Source organism: Heptranchias perlo, chromosome 39, assembly GCF_035084215.1.
Source record: "Heptranchias perlo isolate sHepPer1 chromosome 39, sHepPer1.hap1, whole genome shotgun sequence".
NCBI lineage: Eukaryota > Metazoa > Chordata > Chondrichthyes > Hexanchiformes > Hexanchidae > Heptranchias > Heptranchias perlo.
In genome coordinates this window covers 1,701,162-1,727,987 of record NC_090363.1, presented here as the reverse complement: position 1 = coordinate 1,727,987, position 26,826 = coordinate 1,701,162, and the positions used below count along the sequence as shown (strand labels likewise).

The 26,826-nt window shown below is 43.6% G+C and overlaps 1 protein-coding gene across 1 annotated transcript in view; it reads right to left on the bottom strand.

Moving 5' to 3' along the window:
* Positions 1-26,826, bottom strand: part of LOC137304962 (uncharacterized) — a 94,598-nt gene that overhangs the window by 47,228 nt on the left and 20,544 nt on the right. The window contains exons 6-9 of the mRNA XM_067973739.1: positions 22,097-22,238; positions 18,541-18,728; positions 18,048-18,189; positions 16,672-16,838 (exon numbers count right to left, since the gene is read on the bottom strand). Of these exons, the coding sequence (XP_067829840.1) occupies positions 16,672-16,838; positions 18,048-18,189; positions 18,541-18,728; positions 22,097-22,238 (639 nt within the window). The remainder of the gene's footprint in view (positions 1-16,671; positions 16,839-18,047; positions 18,190-18,540; positions 18,729-22,096; positions 22,239-26,826) is intronic.

Sequence of the window (26,826 nt, the reverse complement as noted above, 5' to 3'; positions counted from 1 at the left end):
ATTTTCCCACTGTGTTTACAGTGTCTCTGACACAGAGAGAGAGAGAGAGAGACTGGAGGGAACCTTCCCACTGTGTTTACAGTGTCTCTAACACATAGAGTGAGAGATATATATAGAGAGAGATAGAGAGAGAGAGACTGGAGGGAATCTTCCCACTGTGTTTACAGTGTCTCTAACACAGAGAGAGAGAGAGAGAGAGACGAGAGGGAACCTTCCCACGGTGTTTACAGTGTCTCTAACACAGAGAGAGAGAGAGAGAGAGACCAGAGAGAATCTTCCCACTGTGTTTATGCATCTCTAACAGAGAGAGAGAGAGAGAGAGACTAGAAGGAATCTTCCCACTGTGTTTAAGTGTCTCTAACAGATATAGAGAGAGATAGAGAGAGAGAGATGAGAGAGAATCTTCCCACTGTGTTGACAGTGTCTCTAACACAGAGAGAGAGAGAGACTGGAGGGAATCTTCCCACTGTGTTTACAGTGTCTCTATCACAGAGAGAGAGAGAGAGAGACTGGAGGGAATCTTCCCACTGTGCTTACAGTGTCACTAACACGGAGAGATAGAGAGAGGGACCAGAGAGAATCTTCCCACTGTGTTTATAGTGTCTCGAACAGAGAGAGAGAGAGAGACTGGAGGGAATCTTCCCACTGTGTTTATAGTGTCTCCAACAGAGAGTGAGAGAGAGACCAGAGGGAATCTTCCCACTGTGTTTACAGTGTCTCTAACACAGAGAGAGAGAGAGAGACTAGAGGGAATCTTCCCACTGTGTTTACAGTGTCTCTAACACAGAGAGAGAGAGAGAGACTGGAGGGAATCTTCCCACTGTGTTTACAGTGTCTCTAACACAGAGAGAGAGAGAGAGACTAGAGGGAATCTTCCCACTGTGTTTACAGTGTCTCGAACGGAGAGAGAGAGAGAGACCAGAGAGAATCTTCCCACTGTGTTTACAGTGTCTCCAACACAGAGAGAAAGAGAGAGACCAGAAAGAATCTTCCCACTGTGTTTGCAGTGTCTCTAACACGGAGAGAGAGAGGGAGAGAGAGAGAGAATCTTCCCACTGTGGTTACAGTGTCTCCAACACAGAGGGAGAGAGAAAGAGACCAGAGAGAATCTTCCCACTGTGTTTACAGTGTCTCTAACACAGAGAGAAAGAGAGAGAGACGAGAAAGAATCTTCCCACTGTGTTTACATTGTCTCTAACACTGAGAGAGAGAGAGAGAGACTAGAGGGAATCTTCCCCCTGTGTTAACATTGTCTCTGACACGGAGAGAGAGAGAGACCAGAGGGAATCTTCCCACTGTGTTTACAGTGTCTCTGACACAGAGAGAGAGAGAGAATCTTCCCACTGTGTTTACAGTGTCTCTGACACAGAGAGAGAGAGAGACCAGAGAGAATCTTCCCACTGTGTTTACAGTGTCTCTAACAGAGAGAGAGAGAGAGAGACCAGAGAGAATCTTCCCACTGTGTTTACAGTGTCTCTAACAGAGAGAGAGAGAGAGAGACCAGAGAGAATCTTCCCACTGTGTTTACAGTGTCTCTAACAGAGAGAGAGAGAGAGAGAGAGACCAGAGAGCATCTTCCCACTGTGTTTACAGTGTCTCTAACAGAGAGAGAGAGAGAGAGACTAGAGGGCATCTTCCCACTGTGCTTACAGTGTCTCTGACACAGAGAGAAAGAGAGAGAGACCAGAGAGAATCTTCCCACTGTGTTCACAGTGTCTCGAACAAAGAGAGAGAGAGAGAGACCAGAGAGAATCTTCCCACTGTGTTTGCAGTGTCTCGAACACAGAGAGTGAGAGAGAGAGACCAGAGAGAATTTTCCCACTGTGTTTACAGTGTCTCTGACACAGAGAGAGAGAGAGAGAGACTGGAGGGAACCTTCCCACTGTGTTTACAGTGTCTCTAACACATAGAGTGAGAGATATATATAGAGAGAGATAGAGAGAGAGAGACTGGAGGGAATCTTCCCACTGTGTTTACAGTGTCTCTAACACAGAGAGAGAGAGAGAGAGAGACGAGAGGGAACCTTCCCACGGTGTTTACAGTGTCTCTAACACAGAGAGAGAGAGAGAGAGACCAGAGAGAATCTTCCCACTGTGTTTATGCATCTCTAACAGAGAGAGAGAGAGAGAGAGAGAGACTAGAAGGAATCTTCCCACTGTGTTTAAGTGTCTCTAACAGATATAGAGAGAGATAGAGAGAGAGAGATGAGAGAGAATCTTCCCACTGTGTTGACAGTGTCTCTAACACAGAGAGAGAGAGAGACTGGAGGGAATCTTCCCACTGTGTTTACAGTGTCTCTAACACAGAGAGAGAGAGAGAGAGAGAGAGACTGGAGGGAATCTTCCCACTGTGTTTACAGTGTCTCCAACAGAGAGAGAGAGAGAGAGATTGGAGGGAATCTTCCCACTGTGTTTACAGTGTCTCTAACACAGAGAGAGAGAGAGAGACTAGAGGGAATCTTCCCACTGTGTTTACAGTGTCTCGAACGGAGAGAGAGAGAGAGACCAGAGAGAATCTTCCCACTGTGTTTACAGTGTCTCCAACACAGAGAGAAAGAGAGAGAGACCAGAAAGAATCTTCCCACTGTGTTTGCAGTGTCTCTAACACGGAGAGAGAGAGGGAGAGAGAGAGAGAATCTTCCCACTGTGGTTACAGTGTCTCCAACACAGAGGGAGAGAGAAAGAGACCAGAGAGAATCTTCCCACTGTGTTCACAGTGTCTCTAACACAGAGAGAAAGAGAGAGAGACGAGAAAGAATCTTCCCACTGTGTTTACATTGTCTCTAACACGGAGAGAGAGAGAGAGAGACTAGAGGGAATCTTCCCCCTGTGTTAACATTGTCTCTGACACAGAGAGAGAGAGAGACCAGAGGGAATCTTCCCACTGTGTTTACAGTGTCTCTAACAGAGAGAAAGAGAGAGAGAGAATCTTCCCACTGTGTTTACAGTGGCTCCAACAGAGAGAGAGAGAGAGAGAGAGACGAGAGGGAATCTTCCCACTGTGTTTACAATGTCTCTAACACATGGAGAGAAAGATCGAGAGAGAGAGAGAGAGAGACAGACGAGAGGGAATCTTCCCACTGTGTTTACAGTGTCTCTCACACAGAGAGGGAGAGAGACCAGAGAGAATCTTCACACTGTGATTACAGTGTCTCTAACACAGAGAGAGAGAGAGACTAGAGGGAATGTTCCCACTGTGTTTAAAGTGTCTTTAACAGAGAGAGAGAGAGAGACTGGAGGGAATCTTCCCACTGTGTTTACAGTGTCTCCAACACACACAGAGAGAAAGCGAGAGAGACTCGAGGGAATCTTCCCACGGTGTTTACAGTGTCTCCAACACACACAGAGAGAAAGCGAGAGAGACTCGAGGGAATCTTCCCACGGTGTTTACAGTGTCTCTAACACACAGATAGAGGGAGAGAGAGAGAGCAGAGAGAATCTTCCCTCTGTGTTTACAGTGTCGCTAACACATGGAGAGGGAGATAAAAATAGAGAGAGATAGGGAGAGAGAGACTGGAGGGAATCTTCCCACGGTGTTTTCAGTGTCTCTAACACACAGATAGAGGGAGAGAGAGAGAGCAGAGAGAATCTTCCCTCTGTGTTTACAGTGTCGCTAACACATGGAGAGGGAGATAAAAATAGAGAGAGTTAGAGAGAGACTAGAGGGAATCTTCCCACTGTGTTTACTGTGTCTCTTGCACATTTCGAGAAATATAGAGAAGGAGAGAGAGAGAGACAAGAGGGAATCTTCCAACGCTGTTTACAGTGTCTCTAACACATGGAGAGATATATATATAGAGAGTGAGAGAGAGAGACTCGAGGGAATCTTCCCGTTGTGTTTACAGTGTCTCTAACACAGAGAGAGAGAGAGATAGAGACCAGAGAGAATCTTCCCACTGTGTGTAAAGTGTCTCTAACACATAGAGAGAGATAGAGAGAGAGAGAGAGAGATTAGAGGGAATCTTCCCACTGTGTTTACAGTGTCTCTAACACATGGAGAGAGAGATAGAGAGAGAGAGAGAGACTAGAGCGAATCTTCCCACTGTGTTTACAATGTCTCTTACACAGAGAGAGAGAGAGAGACCAGAGTGAATCTTCCCACTGTGTTTACAGTGTCTCTAACACTGAGAGAGAGAGAGAGAGAGACTGGAGGGAATCTTCCCACTGTGTTTGCAGTGTCTCCAACACAGAGAGAGAGAGAGACAAGACAGAATCTTCCCACTGTGTGTAAAGTGTCTCTAACACATAGAGAGAGAGATCGAGAGAGAGAGAGAGACTAGAGTGAATCTTCCCACTGTGTTTACAGTGTCTCTAACACATAGAGAGTGTGATAGAGAGAGAGAGAGACAGAGAGACTAGAAGGAATCTTCCCACTGTGTTTACATTGTCTCTTACACACAGAGAGAGAGAGAGAGACGAGAGGGAATCTTCCCACTGTGTTTACAGTGTCTCTAACACAGAGAGAAAGAGAGAGAGACCAGAACGAATCTTCACACTGTGTTTACAGTGTCTCTAACATTGAGAGATAGAGAGAGAGGGACCAGAGGGAAACTTCCCACGGTGTTTACAGTGTCTCTAACACAGAGAGAGAGAGATCGAGAGAGAGAGAGGGACCAGAGGGAATCTTCCCACGGTGTTTACAGTGTCTCTAACACATAGAGAGAGAGATCGATCGAGAGAGAGAGAGACCAGAGGGAATCTTGCCACTGTGTTTACAATGTCTCCAACACATCGAGAGAGAGATAGAGAAAGAGAGAGAGAGACTGGAGGGAATCTTCCCACGGTGTTTACAGTGTCTCTAACACAGAGAGAGAGAGAGAGAGAGAGAGAATTTTCCCACTGTTTTTACAGTGTCTCTTGCACATTTCGAGAAAGATCGAGAAGGAGAGAGAGAGAGACAAGAGGGAATCTTCCCACGGTGTTTACAGTGTCTCTAACACATGGAGAGATATATATATAGAGAGTGAGAGACTCGAGGGAATCTTCCCGTTGTGTTTACAGTGTCTCTAACACAGAGAGAGAGAGAGACTAGAGAGAATCTTCCCACTGTGTGTAAAGTGTCTCTAACACATGGAGAGAGAGATAGAGAGAGAGAGAGAGAGAGACTAGAGGGAATCTTCCCACTGTGTTTACAGTGTCTCTAACACATGGAGAGAGAGATAGAGAGAGAGAGAGAGACTAGAGTGAATCTTCCCACTGTGTTTACAGTGTCTCTAACACTGAGAGAGAGAGAGAGACAGAGACAAGAGGGAATCTTCCCAATGTGTTTGCAATGTCTCCAACACATAGAGAGAGAGATCGAGAAAGAGAGAGAGAGACTGGAGGGAATCTTCCCACGGTGTTTACAGTGTCTCTAACACAGAGAAAGAGAGAGAGAGAGAATTTTCCCACTGTTTTTACAGTGTCTCTTGCACATTTCGAGAAAGATAGAGAAGGAGAGAGAGAGAGACAAGAGGGAACCTTCCCACGGTGTTTACAGTGTCTCTAACACAGAGAGAGAGAGAGAGAGAGACTAGAGAGAATCTTCCCACTGTGTGTAAAGTGTCTCTAACACATAGGGAGAGAGATAGATAGAGAGAGAGAGAGAGACCAGAGAGAATCTTCCCACTGTGTTTGCAGTGTCTCTATCACAGAGCGAGAGAGAGAGAGAGAGAGACTGGAGGGAATCTTCCCACGGTGTTTTCAGTGTCTCTAACACACAGATAGAGGGAGAGAGAGAGAGCAGAGAGAATCTTCCCTCTGTGTTTACAGTGTCGCTAACACATGGAGAGGGAGATAAAAATAGAGAGAGTTAGAGAGAGACTAGAGGGAATCTTCCCACTGTGTTTACAGTGCCACTCGTTAACGCCCTCATTAACGGACTCAGACCAGAATTAAAAGACCCACTGACTCTGATATGCCTAGCTTGGAGACACAAAACTGTGCCCCAATTGACATCCATTCTAAAGAATGTCCAGGATCGAAGTAGAGAAAGCAAAGAAAATAAAAATAAAACCTCCATCTATGCAGAAACAAAGGTGACCCCAAATGACCCGGTCACCTTATCTTATATGGGACATAATAGAGGGAGGGGACGCCCACAACGCGGACACGGGTTATGCCCACCTCAACCAGGAGGTTTTAGATATCTCGGTATGGGAAATTCTAAAAAACCTTTCTATGGTGTGTGTTATAATTGTGGAAAAGATGGACATTGGCGATCGAATTGTCCTCAGTTTGACAGAGGATCTGCCAATGGTCCACCGCAAAATTGTGCTGATCAGCCCACCACTCGACCCCAAGCCCAATTTTCGACTGGGAATCCATGGGGTAATTCAAATTGTAATAATCCCGGAAATTATCCCGCATGATGCCCTTGGACCCCCCTGTGTCAGAAACCTGATTGTCAAATGCCGATAGTCTCAGTGAACGCTGGCCAAGAACCATGCCTCTATCTACACATGGGGGGAAAACAAGTGCCCTTCCTTGTCGATACGGGTGCTACTAACTCTTTATTGTCCAAAGAAATGGCAAAAGAAGCCCCCAAAACGGATAAAAGTATACAATGTGTTGGCCTGTCAGGAGTTACACAAACTATGCAATGGTCAGAACCATTAGACATAAAATCAGAAGTATTCCACGGACAACATGCATTCCTACTATCAGAGGACGCACCCGTTAATTTACTCGGACGAGATCTCTTATGTAAAATGAGAGCCACCATTATATGCACGGATAAGGGATTAAAAGTGTCTATCCCTGAAGAAACTTATGGAATGTACTCCCTTCGAGAATTTGAGACACCTGTTATTTATAAATGGTTAATGAACAACAGTAACTCTCGGGCCATAAAACTTCGAAGATTGGTGGGGTCCCTGCAGTCCGTATCTAGGGCCATAATGTGGAGATGCCGGTGATGGACTGGGGTTGACAATTGTAAACAATTTTACAACACCAAGTTATAGTCCAACAATTTTATTTTAAAATTCACAAGCTTTCGGAGGCTTCCTCCTTCCTCAGGTGAATGTCAAGAGATTGCTGCACTGAGAGCCCAACCATATTTTCACAGTGTTTAAAGGCAGACTTGCAGGACATTGTTTTAGAAGCAGGATGCACTCTGATCCAGTATGTAGACGATCTGTTAATAGCCTCACCAAATTCTTCTGCTTGCCAGACTGACTCTATTACCATGTTATGTGCCCTCGCTAAAAAAGGACATAAAGTCTCTAGGTCTAAACTCCAGTTTGTTTCGGAAACTGTAGAATATTTGGGACCTGAATTACATAAAGACACTCGACGATTATCAAAGAAAAGAGTCGCAGCTATTTGTGAGGCTCCTGTCCCACAGACCCAGCAACAATTGAAACATTTTCTTGGAATGACAGGATACTGTAGGCAATGGATAATGAGTTATTCTGAAATGACGAGACCTCTACTGGACATGATGGGTGACGACAAGCCAGTCTATCTTATATGGAATGAGAAAGCACAAGATCATTTCAGACAGATGAAACAGGCATTAATATCTGCACCTGCTCTTGGACTCCCCAATTATGAACTACCATTCCACTTGTATGTCCATCATAAAGCTGGGTTTGCTCAAGCAGTCCTCACCCAATCTCACGGTGACCATGAGACCCCGTTAGCATACTATAGCGTCCAGCTGGACCCAGTCGCTAGGGGATTACCCGGCTGCCTTCCGGCATTGGCTGCTGCCTCATATGCGGTGCAGAAAGCACAGACTATTACCCTCAATCATTGCACCACTTTGTATGTGACCCATTCGCTGGAAATCCTGTTAACACGATGCGCTACCCAACACATCACTACTGCGAGAAGCAGCAGGTACGAGGTTGAACTGTTGTCAAATCCTAATCTTACTATACAACGCTGTACTACCCTGAATCCAGCTACTCTACTGCCTACTGAAGAAGACGGCTCACCACACTGCTGCGAGGCAGTAACTCAGCCAGTAACCAATCCACGAATTGACCTTTTCGAACAACCTATTTTGAACTGTGAATTAAATCTCCATGTCGATGGGTCAGCATTGCGAGACAGAGGAGGGTCCCCTCGTGCAGGCTCCGCGATTGTTGATGAACATTCTGCTATAGAAGCCTATTCACTACCACCCACCTTTTCAGCACAACAGGCAGAACTATTCGCCCTAACGCGAGCCTGAATTGTTGCTACGGGAAAAACAGCCACCATTTACACAGACTCACGATATGCATTCGGCGTTGCACATGATTATGGACAGATTTGGAAATTACGTGGATTCTTGACATCAAATGGAACAACTATTAAAAATGCTGAACAGATCAATCATCTTTTGATATCACTAATGGAACTTGTTTCGGTGGCTATAGTAAAATGTAAAGCCCATACCGGAGGACGAGACCAAGTCTCCCTATGCGATGAAAGAGCTGATTCGGCAGCAAAACAGGCAGCACTTTCTGACACAGGACCTCTGGTTTCCCTTATGGTTTCCAGAGAGAAAGATCCAGGATCGGTACTCCCATCATTAAAAGATGTCATTGAACATCAGTCAAAGGCGGGGAAAAACGAGGTGGTGGAATGGATTAATCAGAATTGTACAAAGAACCAGGAAGGTGTTGAAGTAAAATCTAAGCTGCTGGTTTAAAGTAAAATTTAAGCTGTTGGGTTAAAGGTAAAGATGACCTTTAGGCGCCTAGTGTGTGCATGGCTGCGGTCACTGCCCCGAGACCACACTGAAATGCACCTTGCGCGGACCAGACTAAACATAATTAAAAGCTTAAACATAACATATGATAATTAACAAATTAGTGTACTGCTAAACAAAATGGACTCTGTGAAACTACATTTAAAAATGCTGACTTAGCACAACAAACGGATAAAACTACAGAACCAGACTGAATAGACAAAGACCAGACTGTCTTAAGTTGATAACAGTTGTTTTAATGTGATTGGAGGTCAATTGTTGCTGTCGGGGCCTAATTGGCTAATGTGTAACTAAGCAAGGCTAATAATGTAATAAACTGCTGAATGTCTGTACTTGTAATGTATAAAAGACTCAATGACCATTTTAAAATTGAGAAGGTGACTGCGTACACTGCGGGGTGTCCAGCTATTCTCCCAAAGCTTTGTCCAATAAACTGCATGTTGAATCTTTAAGTCTGACTCCGAGTGGTGATTTTCCCACAACAAATTGGCGTAGTCGGCAGGATCTCACTGCTGGTGAGTTGATCGGTTGGCCTCGATCGGCGAACTGGAGTAGAGATTATTGAACTGTGGAAGTCAGACTGAGCCAACAATGCAGTTAAAAATGGGGGAAAGTTAGGGGAAGTTATGGGACTGTTGGGTAAAAACAGGAACTGATTGCTTGTGCTGATTGACGAAGGACAAGGAAGTGCCCGTCTCAAACGCGCAGCCTTAGACCGGTTGTTAAGAGGGGAGATCCCCCACGCGATGGTCAGGACCATGAAGTGGACGTAGAGGCACAAGGGCACTTAGGATCGTGAAGCACAAGTAGTCAGGACCATCCGGCATCAAACTCTGTCGTGGCGAACAAACACAGAGACAATTAGAGCATAAGTTAATTCACGATGTGTACTGTCTGAAGTTTTAATGTCTGAAGTTTTAAGAATGCGTTAAGGAGCTGATCACCCTGACCTAGAGCCGGACTCTGGTGGAGGAAACACGTTACCAAAACGGTAATCGTGGCCATGAGTATAAGTAGAGCATAAGTTGCGGAGTCGGTATTCGTGGCCGGAGTAAGTTAAGTGGAGTTAAGTTGAGTAATCCGGTGAGTGGCCGGGAGTTAAGTTGAGTAATCCGGTGAGTGGCCGGGAGTTAAGTTGAGTAATCCGGTGAGTGGCCGGGAGTTCAGTTGAGTTAATCCGGTGAGTGGCCGGGAGTTAAGTTGAGTAATCCGGTAAGTGGCCGGGAGTTAAGTTGAGTAATCCAGTAAGTGGCCGGGAGTTAAGTTGAGTTAATCCGGTGAGTGGCTGGGAGTTAAGTTGAGTAATCCGGTGAGTGGCCGGGAGTTAAGTTGAGTAATCCGGTGAGTGGCCGGGAGTTAAGTTGAGTAATCCGGTGAGTGGCCGGGAGTTAAGTTGAGTAATCCGGTGAGTGGCCGGGAGTTAAATTGAGTAATCCGGTGAGTGGCCGGGAGTTAAGTTGAGTAATCCGGTGAGTGGCCGAGAGTTAAGGTGAGTAATCCGGTGAGTGGCCAGGAGTTAAGTTGAGTAATCCGGTGAGTGGCCAGGAGTTAAGTTGAGTAATCCGGTGAGTGGCTGGGAGTTAAGTTGAGTAATCCTCCGGTGAGTGGCCGGGAGTTAAGTTGAGTAATCCGGTGAGTGGCCGGGAGTTAAGTTGAGTAATCCGGTGAGTGGCCGGGAGTTAAGTTGAGTAATCCGGTGAGTGGCCGGGAGTTAAGTTGAGTAATCCGGTGAGTGGCCGGGAGTTAAGTTGAGTAATCCGGTGAGTGGCCGGGAGTTAAGTTGAGTAATCCGGTGAGTGGCCGGGAGTTAAGTTGAGTAATCCGGTGAGTGGCCGGGAGTTAAGTTGAGTAATCCTCCGGTGATTTAAGCAAAGGGTGATTTAAGTAAAGATGACAAGTGGGGAAACTAGGTGGGGACCTGCGGGTTCCCTTATTGATAAATATATGACAGACAGACACTCGTTGATTAAGCAGATGCAAAAGGACGACTGGGATGTTTCTCAGACCTTAGAACAACACAGAAAGTGGGTAGATGGGGAAAAGAAAGACAGAACAAAAAAGGCAGGGGTATTACTCGTCCACCAACTAACTGGACTAATGGGACAAGTAGGCGCTTCCACTAGAAAGTGGAGCAAAGATAAGGATAAAATTAGGGAATTAGAATCTAGGGTAAGGGAATTAGAAGAAAGGAATCAATTAAAATGTTGAAAAGACAGAGACTCGGAAAAGAAAGGTTCTTTGTTTTCAGTGTATTGTCTCTTTAAAAAGCCTGTCCTTATTGTGAGTGTTTTCTGTCGGTGTTGTGGGCCACGCCCTCTTCTTACTGCGTCTTACATGTTTTCTTCTTTTGTGTAATGTATCTGTTTTGTCTTGTGTTTAATTCTGATATTGCTGAATTAAAATTGGAGTTATTGAGGTTAAGTGACCTATTAAATTCTGGTTCTTATAAAATGTGAGCATGTCCAATTCCAAACATGGGATCTTCTAAAAATTGGCATTTTGAATTTTTATTTTGTGATTGACTGTGGTAAAAAAAGAGGTGAAAGAAAAATTAACGGGACAGATAAAAAAGCTATCTGGTATCACCGTGATAGGAAAAGTTGGAAAGCTGGAACAGCTCGGAGAGTTGGTTATAATCATACCCACGAAAAGTATGTAAAAAAAAAATGAATTGGACAGCAAATTATCAAACTTACGAAGCAATGTGAAAATTGAGGGGTACCTAAACAAAAGGTGATATAAACTAAAATGTACGATGGGAGATGTTATTTCCCGGTATGAATTTTTTACATTGACGTATGCTGAGAACGCTGCGTGAATCTGATATCTGACTCCGTCGTTTTGATACTGAAAAAAAAAGTTAACCCCTTCCAAGGACACCGACACCTGTTTTCAATTCACCAAGACAAAATGAGGTTTAATTGTAAAAGAAAAGATAAAGTGCAGATTTAAAGAATTACAAGTTACAGTTGCAGGATGATCTCTGGTTATAAATTAAACTGATCTTCGAAGCATTTTGTGCTATTGTGATTGATTAAACACTGTGATTCAAAATATATAGTGTAAAGCAATCCACAAATGTGAGAAGTGAAAAAAAAATCAGTCAAACCTGTGTGAAGAGAAATTTTGAAGATGGAATGTGGAAACTTAATCTCAGAGGGAGAGGTATCAAATTACTGCTATCACGAGAGCCAGTTAATGTTAACCCCTTCCATCCCAAGAAGCCAGACTGTCATGCCAAGAGCAGTTCAAACAGATAGAAATGACCCAGTCGGTTGAGAACTGTCTGAGGCTTGCCCAGAACACAGGTGAACATGAGGTAACAATTGGTATAGGTTATATTATTAAAATTGACCCAATTACTCGGAAATGCCAAAGGCTACAATTGACTGAGATATAAGTTTCCACACAGACAATGCTACAGTGAAAAAAATTGATAAGAAAGGAATGTAAAACAAATCGTATGAAGAGAAAGCATAGGTTGGACAATTGGAAGTCCATTACTTGAGCTATGTACTGACACAGGGTACTAAACGCCTATCAGTTTTACCCCGCCACAGTATGATAAGGAAGTTCGACAAGTTCTGGGGCTATTCAATTTTATTTGAAACTATTCACGAATAGTAGCTCCAATACAAGATCTGACCAAAGAGGGAAGACAAATTATATAACTCGCATTGAGAATGCTAAGAAAACTCAACAATTATATCAACACCTCCTAACTCAAGTGTTAAAACAAAGCACGACATGGAATGGAGGTGGACATCGTAAAAGAGATAGACAAATATGGAGACGTAAAGATCTGTGATAAGTGATATAGCAACTGCCTTTAATACGGGAGCCTCAGTTGTTAACACCATTGATTTGGCAACATTAGATCAAAAGGTCGGAGATTTAGGGTCTCGCATTAAAGATATATTTAAAAATAAATGAAAATACAGATAAGGAATTGTCTGAGGATCAAATGCTGACCATACATTTGCAAAGGATAGCTACAGTGCTAGAAACACATGCCCAAACCATTAATAAATTCTTAATGTGGTTACATCTTGAAAACACGGAGATTAGGACTTGGAGTTGGAAATTCCAGTCTGCAGTCCTACGTACATCTGTATGTGGGAGAGACCGTGTTTATTTCAGACAGGTTGCGAGCTCCAGAGAGAAAGAGGGACTAGGCAATTTCTCTCTCCTGTTTTGTTTTCTGGATTTGTTTCGGGTAAAGGGATTATTCCTTTGGACAAAATAAATAATAAATGATGATTTGACAAATTAACCCCTTGGGCTCTCAAGAAGAGCCGCAATGGATTTTCTGTGTTTCTTTTAAAACAGGTGACCCTGGTTTTTGGGACCACGTGAGTGTTGATGGTGCAGGATTACCAAGAGTAGTTCTTTGACATAAAATGGCTTTACAAAGTGACGGTGCAACCTTTGCTGGAGAAATTTGGTGCAGGAAACGATCCAGTGGTGTTAAAAATTTAAGACTTTAGCTGCAGACATCAGCAGATACCAAATGTCACAGCGTGGTGCTATCAACCTGATTCTCTTCTTTTGAAAACATTTTGATTTGTTTTGTTTTAACCCATTTATTGTCTTCCGAGACAGAGTGCTCGAGGTGGGGAGATATGGGAGTTACATCCAAAAGTAATTACGAGCACTTCATCTCTACTGTAAAACCATAAAGCCTGGACATAATTTGTTTCTGAAATTGGAATTGATATGAAAAATTTATATGAGTTGCTATTCAAGCACTCGAGAAAGAAAAATTTACTTGGAATTGAAGGGGATAATCAAATTATATTTTAAAATAAAAGAAGTCCAGTCTAAATGGTTCCTATTGAATGCTGTGTATCAAGGAAGAATTCTTTTCGAGAGGGAAGAAAATTTTACATTGACAAGTCCTGTCAGTCCAACAATACTGCTCTCAAGTTGGGATAATTGTGAAATGATAGAAGGGACTCGGGCACAATGTAGTGGGATATTTTGGGAAATGAAAAGCGGTTCAAGAAGAAATTACGTAAACTAAACAAATTTTGGGATATTGGAGCTGACTGTAAATATTGTATCGGACAGTAACGTTCCTCCAGGGATCATGATAGGTAATATAATGGGTTATGTAAAATTGGATGAGAGGAAGTGATTGAGAATTAAAGTAAAGAAACAGAGAAATTACACCAAATGGGAATTTCTCTAAAGTCATTGAACTGGGCATGATTTACAAAAAAAAATCAATCTGGCATAAATATACAATCTAGTGAAAGTCAGGAAAGTGTAGTTGAGAATAGTAAATTGATAGCTTTCTCGTGGAGATATTTGTGTCCTTGCCTATAATGAACAATGAGAAAGCTACATTCAATAGCCTGGCCACTACCCTGACATCGGGACCATGCGGGGGAGATAAGCACTCTAGGCACCCCTGATCTTTTTGATAAGATAACCTGAAAACCTAAGAATGGCTACAGTGGACATAAAAGATACAAATGTATGTTGCCATCATCTGAAACGGAGACCAGGATGAAGAACATGATTACAAAGGCCTATGGCCTGGTGAGCTATTGCAACCACTCTTTAAACAAACCAGTTGCTTTTACAGGACTGAATCCTACTGGACATATGATGTGTGCCATGGAAAACACGTTCAGAAATACCATGAGGAAAAAGAGACTGGCCAGCAGAAAGTTAATATCCAAGACAGGCTCAGTTACTTGACAACAGCACAACATGAAATGGTTAATGTGGTCCAGGTGAGTGAGAAATCCTTTTAAACAAGGCACTGACACATGGTCCATAGAGAAACCGACTAATTAATGAAACAGTCAGGAAACACTGGTACAAATCAGAAGGACTGAAATTAAAGGAAAGAGGGACATAGTAATTTGGATTTCCAAAATCCAGGGTTAGGTTCCCATCAGTTAACAATGAAATTGAGAGAAACAATACTTAGAAGATATCCACACGATGGATACAAAATTACAAAATTATGAGGGGCCCAGACTAGACATGCTGTCACTGTATGTCCACATAGTGTTGGACACAGCCCAGAAGCACAGGGTGGGATAATTTACAACAGAAATGCATATGTGCAGCCCCAACAGCCGAATAGCATAAAGATAGGGCACTTTGCACCCAAAATTAGAACCTCTGGGGACAGTCGGAAGTCCACAGCCCACTGAGACCAAAAGAGCAAATGGCTCAGATAGGTAGGTGATGCCGACAAAATCAGGACATTAGATAAGGCCATGTGAGGTCACCCGAGGTAGTTGGAGGTTAAGATTGAAAGACTGAAATGAAACAATGCAATGCTAACATTGAAAAAGGGACATCTACCCTTTCGAATCATGCATGGAAACAGTATAAAATGAAGGACAACATCCCTGGGAATTTTCCTGTAGGCTGAACAGGAGGGAATGTGAGAAAAGTCTGATTATTAACCTTAGCACTATATAAGCTTTCTAAACCTTATGTTAAAGTAAAATATACGTTAGTTAGCTGTGAATAAAGGGCTTGCTGTCTTTATCAAACAAGCTTTTTACGACCTTGTAAAAGAGCAGGCCTCTGTGGCTGATAAGCACCGAGAGGCCATTAATCATTAGGGAGGTGGCAGTATCACTGGAGGAATGTACAAGGGAGTTATTTGAAAGTTTATTATGCTTGGTTATCGGATGTTTTAATGTCTGCTGTAAAGTCTGTAACATGTAACCTGTGAGTTACGGGTTAGGCATATGCACGGAACATCACGGAAGGTAAATACCCGAAAAGGCTGTGTATTAAGTGCCGGACCAATGTTGCATGGACTCTATCGTTATTGGTCGAAATGATTATTAAGCCATAATCATGACCAAAAGGGGGGACTGTTAAAGTAAAATTTAAGCTGTTGGGTTGAAGGCAAAGATGACCTTAGGCGACTAGTGTGTGCGTGTCTGCGGTCACTGCCTCGAGGCCACACTGAAATGCACCTTGCGCGGACCAGACTAACCATAATTAAAAGCTTAAACATAACATATGATGATTAACAAATTAGTGTACTGCTAAACAAAATGGACTCTGCTAAACAAAATGGACTCTGTGAAAATACATTAAAAAATGCTGACATTTCACAACGAACTGATAAAAACTACAGAATAGACAAAGACCAGACTGTCTTAAGTTGATAACAGTTGTTTTAATGTGATTGGAGGTCAATTGTTGCTGTCGGGGCCTAATTGGCTAATGTGTAACTAAGCAAGGCTAATAATGTAATAGCTGCTAAATGTCTGTACTTGTAATGTATAAAAGAAGCTCAACAACCATTTTAAAGTTGAGAAGGTGACTGCGTACACTGCGGAGTGTCAAGCTCTTCTCCCAAAGCTTTGTCCAATAAACTGCATGTTGAATCTTTAAGTCTGACTCCGAGTGGTGATTTTCCCACAACACCATGTTGATATTAATCTTACAGCAGATATGTTTTCAGGAACATGTAACGAGTGCCTGTGCGCAGCTGTGCGATTAGTTTGGAGTCCGAGCAAAGCGTGCAGTAAGTGGGCCGGTGAGATAGTAAGAATCAGAGAGAAGTGTTATTTATTGTATGATTAGTTCATAATGGCTTAACCTTTGATCAGATGTAATCCATTAGTTAAAAAAGTATTTTCGACGTCCCGGTGACCTTAATGCTCTACATAAAGGGCAGATTTTTATTTTAAAAATTAATAATTCGTACAGGTTGGGTTACAAGTAAAATATCTGGAATGGAGACTTAATTAATTTGCACATAGAATCGCAGCGCTGGATGGAATTCAAGATTTTTTACAATTGGAGAAAATTCTCAGTTGATTCGTTGCTGTTATCGCTGTTGTGAAATGACACGACATACTGTGCAAAGAATGAACAATTTTGTAACATCTACACTAAAGGTAAGGGCAAAGCGGTTATGATGCAAGCCAGGTGGGGGTACACACCTATAATCATTGACCAGTGAGTGACCTGTCGGAACCGTGCTGGCCATCAGCGGGGCACAGCACAAACTTTGTGAGGCTTTGGGACCAGTGTAAGTCCCACTCGTGGTGTGAGGTCCAGGTCAGTAACCCCGGGCGGGGCTTGGAAGTGAAACTTCTGCAGCAGAGTTGTGAAGAACAGGAAGAGTTCCACCTTGGCCAATGTCTCACCGGCACACGTCCTCCCACCTGAAAAAGAACAGGGGTGTGATCAGTCCCACGGACACAGAGAGCTGCGCTTTCCATTCATTGACTGCAAATGATCCCTCACACCAGCAATGATAGGCAGTTTCATTCGCAGTACTTTATCAATTGTTCTCTCTCTGTGGCACTTGCTAATTTTAATTCTATTACTTGACATTACATGTAATAGACTTTTTATGTTGATTTCTGGACTGCTGTTGACACAAAGATCATCGGACAACAATTGTTTCCTCTCACCCTCCAATCTGAAGCTCCATTTAAACAATGAATCAATGTGACCACATACAGTTACCAGCCTGTTGTGAAGTGATGACAGTTTTAGTAATGGCATAAAGGAAGAAAAGTAAAATAAATTGAGAAACGCCATCACATTTCTATTTCACTTCGAGGAGAAATGATCTGGTTGAAGACCATGATGATATTACGTTTGATGCTTGATCTGCCCTTAGTGAGTAAATCCTACGCAAGGCAGCAGAGTGGTGTGTTACTATTAGCGCTATCAATGGTTCCCGTCCTAAATCGCTGCCCTGCGAATTCTGTTGAGAAATGCTTGTACACGGAGGTCGGATCAGGACTCCTTCTGGATTGGCGATAATGCCCTCCATAAACAAATGTAAGGAATCTTACAACACCAGGTTATAGTCAAATAAAACTGTTGGACTATAACCTGGTGTTGTAAGATTCCTTACATTTGTCCACCCCAGTCCATCACCGGCATCTCCACATCATGGCTCCATAAACAAAGTAGTCCACTAAAATTGACCGTCTGGACTCACATACGAAGCATGGCAACTAATCCAAGCAAGAGTGCGGATAGCAGCCCTAGAACTGTAACCCTAGCAACAGTCAGCACCTCCAGGGGAGGACGTGAGGACATGTTCGAAAGTGAAATTGGCTTCCTGTATCTGTACGGTCGTAGCACAGAAAGGCTCATCATTTGATTGGCTCAGTCAAAAAGGCAGCAGGAAAGATTATTACAGGGAGGTGAAATGTTTTCACTGGTGTCAAAGTGGGAAACTCATCCACAGGGAGCTTTGATTAGAATATTTGTATTCTGGGCCAAATGACATCTCATTATGGCATTTTTGAGGTTGCTGCTGGTCGCAACGAAACATTGTTCTCAACAGTGGCTACTGTCATCTTGACAAGTGAAAATATTTTACAAAAGGAATCCATAATTCTCCCATCCGTTACCTGCAGAGAAAGGCATGAAGGCATTTCTCTTCACAAACTGCCCCTCAGCATCCAGGAAGTGAGACGGGTTGAATTCGTTCGGTTTTTCCCACTGAGTTTTATCGTACAGCACCGAGGTCAGTAAGGGAATCACGTGAGTTCCCTGAAAACAAACAAAAAAAATCTGACTTTGTGCATGTTTCTGACTTCGATGGAGAGTGAAATCGGGCCGGGTGTAAAACCAGTGTTGCACCTGATCCTGTCAGGCTCCAGCGGGCGAGTTAGGTTAAAATTGCCCCCACATTGTTGTTAAAAGGTTGTAATGGGTCACCCCCCACTATTAAAATTACGGTTCCAGATTTCCTAATTGAGAATGTCCAAATTACTCCTTCTAATTAGTTTCTCTTCAAATACTGTGACTGTTTCTATTTAGAAGGTACTTAATATTACATTGCAATAATAACTCCACGCACAAGTTGTCAAATTTAATCCTCATTTGTCTTTTTAAATCTACCTTCGGAATGAAATATCCTCTGAAATGTGTGTCCACGGTTGTTGAATGAGGCATGTTCATCGGGACAATGTTGGCAAACCTCTGGATTTCGTGTATCACTGCGTCAGTGTAGGGCATGAGTTTCCGGTCTTCTGTTTGAGGGAATCTCCCGGCTCCGATCATGCGATCAATTTCTTCCTGAACTTTCTCTGAAATAGAAAATGCTTATAATGGGGCCCGTTATGCTTGTTCGGGGAAAACGATTCAGTCGCCTACAAACTTCAATAGAACCGAATATCAGGCCAGGCGTAAAACAGGCGGCCGAGGCGATAAGCGTTACGATCCAAGAGAAACTTTATGACTTGCCAGTGAAGACACCGAATGCACGAAAAATTGCAGGACACTGCTGTAATAATAGTGCTAAATACTTTACTGTAACTACTATTGTTTATAAATGTTCAGAAGAATTTGATTGAAAGTGTATGATTAACTAATCTAAATCAGAGAATTTCTTAAGGATAGTATTCCAACACCATCGATATTGCGGGAAGTATCCTGTTGAATTTGTGTCTACGAGAGGTCAATATTATTTTGATTATAAGAGACATCAGTTTTGTCTGGAAGTCCAGACCCACTTTTTTGCACCATTGTAATAAGCACGTTTACATTCGTTAGAGCGAGATTCAGATGAAGGAGAACATTTTAATTACACTTCCTAAAGGAGCGCTCTCTGAATGTGAAATGTGTTAATTGGAATAATGAATCATTTCCATCTACACAAATCTTTATAACCTTCAGTCCAATTCCGAAGCAGATATGGAGCCAATTATTTACTGAGTGAATTGGATCGACACAGCATTAATTGGTTCTGTTGGATTGCTGATTTATACACGGAACGCTTTGTGTATGTGGGCAAGAGAAGCTTTCTTCGGAACTCCAATCACTTGAGGCATATTGATTTTGCACCTGTCTTCTCGTTCTGTGCTGTTAGTTCACTTTTACCTCATTGATTTATCATATCCAAGGATATTCCATGCAGCAATAGGGGATTTCACTGACAACCAAATTGCTCCCAAAGCAGTTGTGTGATGCTGCAGTTATAGGGGTTTGGATCTGCAGGTTCTGGGGTTTAGGAGCTCCAGCTAGTGATAGAGGTGTCCAGCTGCATGGGTAACACTGCAAATCAGGAGTGGGCGCCAAACGTAGTAGATAGGTCAGCAACCTGCTCCATACCACACAGCAGCCACCTTTAAAGGTAACCATGGTGTCCCTTCTAACTCTAATTTCCCTCTATTACATAAGAACATAAGAACAAAAGAAATAGGAGCAGGAGTAGGCCAATCGGCCCCTCGAGCCTGCTCCGCCATTCAATAAGATCATGGCTGATCTGATCCTAACCTCAAATCTAAATTCATGTCCAATTTCCTGCCCGCTCCCTTTAACCCCTAATTCCCTTTACTTCTAGGAAACTGTCTATTTCTGTTTTAAATTTATTTAATGATGTAGCTTCCACAGCTTCCTGGGGCAGCAAATTCCACAGACCCACCACCCTCTGAGTGAAGAAGTTTCTCCTCATCTCAGTTTTGAAAGAGCAGCCCCTTATTCTAAGATTATGCCCCCTAGTTCTAGTTTCACCCATCCTTGGGAACATCCTTACCGCATCCACCCGATCAAGCCCCTTCACAATCTTATATGTTTCAATAAGATTGCCTCTCATTCTTCTGAACTCCAATGAGTAGAGTCCCAATCTACTCAACCTCTCCTCATATGTCCGCCCCCTCATCCCCGGGATTAACCGAGTGAACCTTCTTTGTACTGCCTCGAGAGCAAGTATGTCTTTTCTTAAGTATGGACACCAAAACTGTATGCAGTATTCCAGGTGCGGTCTCACCAATACCTTATATAACTGCAGCAATACCTCCCTGTTTTTATATTCTATCCCCCTAGCAATAAAAGCCAACATTCCGTTGGCCTTCTTGATCACCTGCTGCACCTGCATACTAACTTTTTGATTTTCTTGCACAGCATAGAAAGAGGCCATTCAGCCCATCGTGTCTGTGCCAGCTGAAAAAGAGCAATCCAGCCTAATCCCCTTTTCCAGCACTTGGTCTGTAGCCTTGTAGGTTACGGCACTTCAAATGCATATCCACGTACTTCTTAAATGCAATGAGGCTTTCTGCCCCTATCACCCTTTCAGGCAGTGAGTTCCAGACCCCCACCACCCTCTGGGTGAAAAAATTCTCCTCATTTCCCCTCTAATCCTTCTACCAATTACTTTATATCTATGCCTCTTGGTTATTGACCTCTCTGCTAAGGGAAATAGGTCCTTCCTATCCACTCTATTTCGGCCCCTCATAATTTTATACACCTCAATTAAATCTCCTCTCAGCCTCCTCCGTTCCAAAGAAAACTATCTCAGCCAATCCAATCTTTCCTCATAGCTAAAATTCTCCAGTCCTGGCAACATCCTCGTAAATCTCCGCTGTACCCTCTCGAGTGCAATCACATCTTTCCTGTAATGTAGTGACCAGAACTGTATACAGTACTCAAGTTGTGGGCTAACTAGTGTTTTATACAGTTCTAGCATAACCTCCCTGCTCTTATATTCTATGCCTCAGCTAATAAAGGCAAGTATCCCATACACCTTCTTAACACCTTATCTACCTGTCCTGCTACCTTCAGGGATCTGTGGACACGCACTCCAAGGTTCCTCTGTTCCTCTACACCTATCAGTATCCTCCCACTTATTGTGAATTCCTTTGCCTTGTTTGCCCTCCCCAAATGCATTACTTAACACTTCCCTGGATTGAATTCCATTTGCCACCTTTCTGCCCACCTGACCAGTCCATTGATATCTTCCTGCAGTCTATAGCCTTCCTCCTCACTATCAACCACATGGCCAATTTTTGTATCCTCTGCAAAATTCTTAATCATACCTCCCTACATTTAAGTCTAAACCATTGATATATACCACAATAAGCAAGGGACCGAGTACTGAGCTCTGCAGAACCCCACTAGAAACAGCCTTCCAGTCATAAAAACACCTGTTGACCATTACCCTTTGCTTCTTGCCACTAAGCCAGTTTTGGATTCAACTAGCCACTTCCCCTTGGATCCCTTGGGCTTTTACATTTTTTCCAGACTGCCATGTGGGACCTTATCAAAAGCCTTGCTAAAATCCATGTGGACTAAATCAGACGCGCTACCCTCATCGACCCTCCTTGTTACCGCCTCAAAAAATTCATTCTTTGATGTGACCAATTTGGTGCTAATCTTGGGGTTATTTGAGTACTAGGCTCCAGGGTCACTAGGAGCCAGATTGAGGCTGACGCATTTTATTTTAAGGCAGATTCTTACAGCGATCGGACACAGGAGGATTTTCTCCATTAGTGAGGGCTGGATTTGAGCACTGGTCCCAGATATGAAAGACCATTGTTCAACACTCTACACCAATATATTGATGTCAACTACAGATCTTCATCACATGTCCCTCAGAGGTCATGTATAAAGGACTGACCAGGTAATGCTTTTAACAGCAACACAAAAAGTACTAGAAGTGATGCTAACGATTTCTTACTCTGGATTTCTGGATATTTCATCATTATAAGAAGCCCCCAGCAGATGGTACTGGAGGTGGTCTCTGTGCCAGCAGAAAACAGGTCAGTTACTGTAATTACCACGTTCCTTTTCTGAAGTTCTAAATCTTGGTCTCCGAATTCCTTCAAAACAAAGTAAAATAAAAGAGAATGTATCACATTTTTCAGCCAATATTTGTACACATACGTTGCTGGGCTAATCTATGTAATTGAGACTGGTAGCACTCTGGCCTCTGAGTCAGTAGGTTCACTCCCCACTTCAGAAACTTGAGCACATAATTTAGGCTGATATTTCAGTCCAGTACTGAGGGAGTGCTGCACTGTCAGAGGTGCCGTCTTTTGGATCAGATGTTATATCGAGGCCCCATCTGCCCTCTCAGGTGGCACTATTTGACGAAGTGCAGGGAAGCTGCATTTCCCTACATTACCACAGTTACTACACTTCAAACATACATCATTGGCTGTAAAGCGATTTGGGACACCCTGAGATATCAGTGAAAGTTCTTTCCCCTTTCTTAATTCACCATTAGCCTTTCATATATTCTGGTAGCAAAACGACACTTAAAGGATTGGTCTGAATTAACTTTAGGTATAAATCCATTTATCTTAAAGAGGTTAACATCTCCGATAACGCTCTCAAGACCAACCGCAACATCGTCATCAAACCAGCGGACAAAGGAGGAGCCATAGTCATACAGAACAGAACGGACTATTGCAAAGAAGCATACCGACAACTGGACAACCAGGAACACTACAGACGGTTACCCGCAGATCCGACCAAAGAACACACCCACCAGCTCTACAAACTGATCAAGACCTTCGATCCAGACTTTCAAAGCATCCTACGCACTCTCATCCCACATACTCCCCGCGTGGGAGACTTCTACTGCCTCCCAAAGATACACAAAGCCAACACACCCGGACGTCCTATCGTATCAGGCAACGGAACCCTGTGTGAGAACCTCTCTGGATACATCGAGGGCATCCTGAAACCCATCGTACAGGGAACCCCCAGCTTCTGTCGCGACACTACAGACTTCCTACAAAAACTCAGTACACACGGACCAGTTGAACCAGGAACACTTCTCACCACGATGGACGTCTCGGCACTCTACACCAGTATCCCCCACGATGACGGCATCGCTGCAACAGCATCAATACTCAACACCAACAACAGCCAATCTCCAGACGCCATCCTACAACTCATCCGCTTCATCCTGGATCACAATGTCTTCACCTTCGATAACCAGTTCTTTACCCAAACACACGGAACAGCCATGGGGACCAAATTCGCACCCCAATACGCCAACATTTTCATGCACAAGTTCGAGCAGGACTTCTTCACTGCACAGGACCTCCAACCAACACTATACACCAGATACATCGACGACATTTTCTTTCTATGGACCCACGGCGAGGAATCACTAAAGAGACGACACGATAACATCAACAAGTTCCATCCCACCATCAAGCTCACCATGGACTACTCCTCAGAATCAGTTTCTTTCTTGGACACACGAATCTCCATCAAAGACGGGCACCTCAGCACCTCACTCTACCGCAAGCCCACGGACAACCTCACGATGCTCCACTTTTCCAGCTTCCACCCTAACCACGTCAAAGAGGCCATCCCCTATGGACAGGCCCTGCGAATACACAGGGTCTGCTCAGACGAGGAAGAACGCGATGGACACCTACAGACGCTGAAAGACGCCCTAGTAAGAACGGGATATGATGCTCGACTCATCGATCAACAGTTCCGACGGGCCACAGCGAAAAATCGCCTAGACCTCCTCAGGAGACTAACATGGGACACAACCAACAGAGTACCCTTTGTCGTCCAGTACTTCCCCGGAGCGGAGAAACTACGCCATGTTCTCCGCAGCCTTCAACATGTCATCAATGACGACGAACACCTCGCTAAGGCCATCCCCACACCTCCACTACTCGCCTTTAAACAGCCACCCAACCTCAAACAGACCATCGTTCGCAGCAAATTACCTAGCTTTCAAGAGAACAGCGTCCACAACACCACACAACCCTGCCACGGTAACCTCTGCAAGACATGCCAGATCATCGACACAGATACCACCATCACACGAGAGGACACCAGCCACCAGGTGCATGGTTCATACTCCTGTGACTCGGCCAACGTTGTCTACCTCATACGTTGCAGGAAAGGATGCCCCAGAGCATGGTACATTGGCGAGACCATGCAGACGCTGCGACAACGGATGAACGGACACCGCGCAACAATCACCAAACAGGAGGGTTCCCTCCCAGTCGGGGAACACTTCAGCAGTCAAGGACATTCAGCCACCGACCTTCGGGTAAGCGTACTCCAAGGCGGCCTTCGAGACACACGACAACGCAAAATCGTCGAGCAGAAATTGATAGCCAAGTTCCGCACCCATGAGGACGGCCTCAACCGGGATCTTGGGTTCATGTCACGCTACACGTTACCCCACCAGCGAACAAATGTTATCTGTTTTTAATATAACGGGTCAGTTGCTGTCTTTTCTATGTTTCTACCTCTCTATCTCTGTTTTTTTGGGGTTTTTTTTTGGTGATTTGTATATTCGGAGACCTTGCAGGTAACACCTGTCTGTCTGCACATTGATTGCCTTGGCAACGGGCAGTTGAAAAAACTGTCTGTAATCACCAAGCATTGTTCTGTGATTTATAAATGCAATTTCATTTTGAGGATTTCATTTCCAACAACGTTCGCCTGAGGAAGGAGGAAGCCTCCGAAAGCTTGTGAATTTAAAATAAAATTGCTGGACTATAACTTGGTGTTGTAAAATTGTTTACAATCTCCGATAAAATGAGAGGAGAATGTGAGACCAAAGCATTAAGCACTAGCCAATATATCAGAGTAAAATTTTAAGATCATTTTTTAAGGTAAAATCATATATGGCTTAAGGAGGCTGTGAGATAAAAACTTTTCAACAATTAAATAATGGCAAGGCATTCCATGTTATATAGTGCAAGATTAAAACTCACTGTAAGAATATCGTTTACAGCCAAGCATGGTCAATATCACATCTTGTATAGGTCACATAAAGCTCCCAAACATTTAGCAACAGGGTGGTGTTAATAGGAGGGGGACAAAGTTTATCTCAGTGTGTGTGAACAAAAACAGTTTGTAAAAGACAAAGGCCATGCTGAAACTTCAGAATTAAATACCCAAAAGGTCAGGAGGTGGCCTGTTCCTAGATGCTATAATGTCAGAAGGTGGTTCCAAAATAAGAGATGTGGTTGCTAAAGATACTGTAAACAATAGACATCGCAGGAGCAATGTTCAAGGCTGACATGGAATAAAGTGTTTATGCAGCAGAGATAAGGTGCAAGGTAGCCACACTTACATAGTATAAACAATCCTTGGTGGTTTCCAAGAGTTAGCAAAGTGGGTTACGACCATGAAATAAGACCAGCAGTACTTATGTACAAAACAACGCAGCCGAAAAGCTATAAAGATAGGGCATGCTCCCTCCCAAAAGATAGAAACATAGAAAATAGGAACAGGAGTAGGCCATTCGGCCCTTCGAGCCTGCTCCGCCATTCAATATGATCATGGCTGATCCTTTATCTCAATATCATATTCCTGCTCTCTCCCCATACCCCTTGATGCCTTTTGTGTCTAGAAATCTATCCAGCTCCTTCTTAAATATATTCAGTGACTTGGCCTCCACAGCCTTCTGTGGTAGAGAATTCCACAGGTTCACCACACTCTGAGTGAAGAAATTTCTCCTCATCTCAGTCCTAAATGTCCTACTCCGTATCCTGAGACTGTGACCCCTCGTTCTGGACCCCCCCAGCCAGGGGAAACATCCTCCCTGCATCCAGTCTGTCGAGCCCTGTCAGAATTTTATATGTTTCAATGAGATCCCCTCTCATTCTTCTAAACTCGAGTGAATTCAGGCCGAGTCGACCCAATCTCTCCTCATACGACAGACCTGCCATCCCAGGAATCAGTCTGGTGAACCTTCGCTGCACTCCCTCTATGGCAAGTATATCCTTTCTTAGGTAAGGAGACCAAAACTACACACAATACTCCAGGTGTGGTCTCACCAAGGCCCTGTATAACTGCAGTAAGACATCCTTGCTCCTATACTCAAATCCTCTTGCAATGAAGGCCAACATACCATTTGCCTTCCTAACTGCTTGCTGCATCTGCATGTTTGCTTTCAGTGACTGGTGTACAAGGACACCCAGGTCTCTTTGTACATCAACGTTCCCCAATCTATCACCATTTAAATAAAACTCTGCCTTTCTGTTTTTCCTTTCAAAGTGGATAACTTCACATTTATCCACATTATACTGCATCTGCCACGTACTCACTCAACTTGTCTAAATCGCCTTGAAGCCTCTTTGCATCCTCCTCACAACTCACAATCCCACCTAGTTTTGTGTCGTCAGCAAACTTGAAAATATTACATTTGGTTGCCTCATCCAAATCATTGATGTATATTGTGAATAGCTGGGGCCCAAGCACTGATCCCTGCGGTACCCCACTAGTCACTGCCTGCCACCCGGAAAAAGACCCATTTATTCCTACTCCCTGTTTCCTGTCTGTCAACCAATTTTCAATCCATGCCAGTATATTCCCCCCAATCCCATGTGCTTTAATTTTGCACACTAACCTCTTATGTGGGACTTTATCAAAGGCCTTCTGAAAATCCAAATAAACCACATCCACTGGTTCTCCCTT